Genomic DNA, 5,000 nt, shown 5'->3' on the forward strand with positions numbered 1-5,000 from the left:
GTCTTGTTTTGTTGTGATGTAGCCTAGAGCAACAACCAAACTGCAGCATTGTAAAATCATATATATATATATGATATTTGTTTGCTTTGATCTTCGTCATTTAAAAGACTGGTAACTGGCATTTTGGCAGAAACTATGTTGATATTGACCGTGGTGAATTTTACATGCTGCACATCCAGTATTTCCTTTCTAATAAAGACTTTATACTCTTTTCAGCTCACAGTTTTAGTCCTGATTAAACTTTATGAAAACATCTTATTGTTCAGTCAGCTGGTCATTACTGCCAAATAAAGTCCAGAGTTTATTTTGCATTAACGACAAGCTTATTTTTCATGATCCCAGATATTGTACGAGTACTTACCAAATAAATGGATTTAAAATGTTGGTTTGAGTTTAAGATATTTCATTAAGAGAGAAGCAAGAGCTGAGAGAAAACATATAAAACTAATCTAAACTGGTTATGGTGTTTTTTGGCACTTTTTCAGAGAAACCAGCAAATCTTTGCAAGCTGGTTTGTTGCTGGTCCAAATTGGTTTGAATTAGTTGAAAATTTGAAATCAAGTTATATCATCCATCTAGACCAGCTAATGACTATAAATGACAGACTGGGTAGAAACAAACTAGCTAGAATCACAGTGGCTCGTCTCTCTGTCACTTGTATGTGTTGAAGTGTTTAACACTGTGTTAAAGTGTTTTTACTGCGTTTGTTCAGCGTCATGTGTTCGTTCTGAGAGCGGGGCACAACCTAACACTTTCTCAGTTTGTGTAAATCCACTTGGGGTTCAGAGAATTTATTTTTCCCCCACATTAATTTCACACATGTCTAGTACAATTACGTGGTTTTGTTTAATTAATACAGTGTATACTTTTTTCTTGATATACCCCGAAAGAATGGAAGTGAACTGTGACAACATGCCCCATAGGTGGGGTACATCGTAACATGACCATATGACAGATTAACATGTTATCTGATCTAATCAAAAATATACAAACTAGGCAAACTAAAATATTTTGTCAATAAAATACAATTATAAAATAATGGCATTTTTTTAATAATTAAAAACAAACAAATTTTTGAGTTTGCCAACAAGCACACCACAAAACGCAGCTATACAGCATAGTTCAAAACACAATAATAATGAGTCTGAACATTGACTCTCAGTCTTTATTCATCTTTTTCTCATGGTTTCTCAATAGAATTCATAAAAGTATAAAATAGAATATCATAGATCTAATAGGGGCTCATTGTAATGCAATGTGACAACATGCCCCGCCTGAGCAACTGGGATTTAAACCGATATTTAAATTACAGATTGGAGATTAAAATAATATCAGATGTGTATAATTTTAAATAAATACCAAAAACAGAGATGAAAATTTTACTTCAGTAGGGAATTTACTTTTCTATGGATAAATAAATATTCTGTGATATTTGCAAAGATTTTTTTAATTTTGATGCATTTTTTTTCTTTATATAGTTTTGATAGGGCAACTAGTAAGTTTTGTCATGCTGGCATGTGTGGAAAGTTTTAAAACAAGTGTGTGGCAACGAGCCCCGAGTTAGTTTGTGCCCCACTCACCCCTACGTGTGAACGTTAAACACGTACATCAGATAACATTTCTCCAACTGACCAATTTATGTTGGTAAAACATTATTGGAAAAGTGATTTGCAAGGTTTCTAAAATGTTAAAATGTCCAGTCCAGAGTTTACAAATGTTCAATCATTACACAGCACGGAGTCAGGGGTCACAAACAATACCTTGCCAGCTCTGGATTCAGGCTCTTGTGTTGTGCTGGTTTTGTTGGACCTGAGCGCTGCGTTTGATACCATTGACCATAACATTCTTCTTCAACGGCTAGAATGTACTACAGTTGTTTTCTTCTTACCTCAAGAATAGGACTTTTTCTGTAAATTTAGGGAAATTTTCTTCATCATCTGCACGTGTTTTGTGTGGTGTTCCCCAAGGCTCTGTTTTGGGACCTTTATCGTTTTCCCTTTATATGCTTCCCTTCACCCACATTTTTTCAGAAATACAACATTTCATATCACTGTTATGCAGAAGATTCTCAGTTATACCTTCTAGCAAGGCTTGACACCATGGCTTCATTCCATGTAAATGATATCAAGAGGTGGATGACCTCCATGAGGATAAAACATAGGTTTTAATTCTAGGTTGTTACAGGACACATTAAGACTGATAAGACTTTTATGACCCAGAAGGAATGTCATATGTTGATACCTGTGCAACAGATTAGTATTACAAGAATCTTTAATAGTTTCTTCATCAGCAACCAATCCAGTTACAAATGGTAACGGGTTGAGATTGGCTTGAGACAAAGGATCTTAAAACGTGCCCTCCGAAAGCTTAAGTACGACTGGCTCACTGCACCCCAGGAGGAGAGGCCATCCTGCACAGGTCTTCTTCAATGAGATCTTCCTCCAAGACGTCACGCACTGCTTTAAAGACTTCTGATCTTGTGACACACTCTAAGCGCTGTACATGCTAAGAAATAATTATTTTTCTGTGGCTGTGAAAAATTACCTTTTCTTAGAATCAATGAGTAATCAAAACTGTTCGCTGCGCGATCTGATTAATTGATTGTAATATTAATTAAGCTTAATCAAGTTAATCCGATTAACTGATCCAAATATTCTTAATTAATCATAAGTTACGATTTATTATTACTATTTCCCCTTTGAGCTAATTTGTTATACTGGTCTCCCTCAATCTCCAAGACTTTTGATTGGGTCTTAAAAGAGGGACCATAAAAAAAATAGATTCTACAAAGAAGACTTGAGACTCGACTTCAAGACGACTTGAGACTAGACTTCAAGAAGACTTGAGACTTGACTTAATGAAGACTTGAGACTCGACATAAAGAAGACTTGAGACTCGACATAAAGAAGACTTGAGACTCGACATAAAAAGACTTGAGACTCGACTTGAGACTCGACATAAAGACGTGAGACTCGACTTGAGAAGACGACTTGAGACTCGACATGAAGAAGACTTGAGACTCGACATGAAGAAGACTTGAGACTCGACATGAAGAAGACTTGAGACTCGACATGAAGACTTGAGACTCGACACGAAGAAGACTTGAGACTCGACATGAAGAAGACTTGAGACTCAACATGAAGAAGACTTGAGACTCAACATGAAGAAGACTTGAGACTCAACATGAAGAAGACTTGAGACTCGACATAAAAAGACTTGAGACTCGACTTGAGACTCGACATAAAGACGTGAGACTCGACTTGAGAAGACGACTTGAGACTCGACATGAAGAAGACTTGAGACTCGACATGAAGAAGACTTGAGACATGACACGAAGAAGACTTGAGACTCGACATGAAGACTTGAGACTCGACACGAAGAAGACTTGAGACTCGACATAAAGAAGACTTGAGACTCGACATAAAAAGACTTGAGACTCGACTTGAGACTCGACATAAAGACGTGAGACTCGACTTGAGAAGACGACTTGAGACTCGACATGAAGAAGACTTGAGACTCGACATGAAGAAGACTTGAGACATGACACGAAGAAGACTTGAGACTCGACATGAAGACTTGAGACTCGACACGAAGAAGACTTGAGACTCGACATGAAGAAGACTTGAGACTCAACATGAAGAAGACTTGAGACTCAACATGAAGAAGACTTGAGACTCAACATGAAGAAGACTTGAGACACAACATGAAGACTTGAGACACAACATGAAGAAGACTTGAGACTCGACATGAAGAAGACTTGAGACTCGACTTGAGAAGACGACTTGAGACTCAACATGAAGAAGACTTGAGACTCAACATGAAGAAGACTTGAGACACAACATGAAGAAGACTTGAGACTCGACTTGAGACTCGACATGACATGAAGAAGACTTGAGACTCGACTTGAGACTCGACATGACATGAAGACTTGAGACTCAACATGAAGAAGACTTGAGACTCAACATGAAGAAGACTTGAGACTCAACATGAAGAAGACTTGAGACACAACATGAAGACTTGAGACACAACATGAAGAAGACTTGAGACTCGACATGAAGAAGACTTGAGACTCGACTTGAGAAGACGACTTGAGACTCAACATGAAGAAGACTTGAGACTCAACATGAAGAAGACTTGAGACACAACATGAAGAAGACTTGAGACTCGACTTGAGACTCGACATGACATGAAGAAGACTTGAGACTCGACTTGAGACTCGACATGACATGAAGACTTGAGACTCGACTTGAGACTCGACATGACATGAAGAAGACTTGAGACTCGACATGACATGAAGACTTGAGACTCGACTTGAGACTCGATATGACATGAAGAAGACTTGAGACTCGACTTGAGACTCGACATGACATGAAGAAGACTTGAGACTCGACATGAAGAAGACTTGAGACTCGACATGAAGAAGACTTGAGACTCGACATGAAGAAGACTTGAGACTCGACATGAAGAAGACTTGAGACTCGACATGAAGAAGACTTGAGACTCGACTTTAGACTCGACATGACATGATGAAGACTTGAGACTCGACATGAAGAAGACTTGAGACTCGACATGAAGAAGACTTGAGACTCGACTTGAGACTCGACATGACATGAAGACTTAAACTTGAGCCATGTGACTTATCTGACCAATGAGACGCTTCTGATGTCTCTCTCAGGGCCTCATTCTGGGCGTGGTCCTGTTTCCGGTCCGCGTCACCCTCGCCACCCTCTTCTTCCTGCTCATGTGGCCCATCGCTCGCCTGCGATTGGCCGGCCTGTCAGAGGCGGAGCGTGCGGAGCCTGTGCAGGGATGGCGTCGCGGGCTCTTCCACCACATCATACTCTTCCTCAGCCGGGCTGTATTCGTCTCTGTGGGCTTCTTGTGGATTAAGGTCCGAGGGCGGCAGGCGGGCCTGAGGGAAGCTCCAGTCCTGGCCGTGGCGCCTCACAGCGGGTTCCTGGACATGCTGGTCCTGTGCGCGACGGGCCTTCCCACCGTTG

At 40.0% G+C, this 5,000-nt stretch overlaps 1 protein-coding gene across 1 annotated transcript in view; it reads left to right on the forward strand.

Moving 5' to 3' along the window:
• Positions 1–5,000, forward strand: part of lpcat4 (lysophosphatidylcholine acyltransferase 4) — a 17,118-nt gene that overhangs the window by 1,147 nt on the left and 10,971 nt on the right. Inside the window, exon 2 of the mRNA XM_079865663.1 lies at positions 4,676–5,000. This exon is cut by the window's right edge and continues 39 nt beyond it. Coding sequence (XP_079721789.1) covers positions 4,676–5,000 — 325 coding nt within the window. The remainder of the gene's footprint in view (positions 1–4,675) is intronic.

The sequence above is a fragment of the Squalius cephalus genome (genome assembly GCF_949319135.1).
Source record: "Squalius cephalus genome assembly, chromosome: 3".
Lineage (NCBI taxonomy): Eukaryota > Metazoa > Chordata > Actinopteri > Cypriniformes > Leuciscidae > Squalius > Squalius cephalus.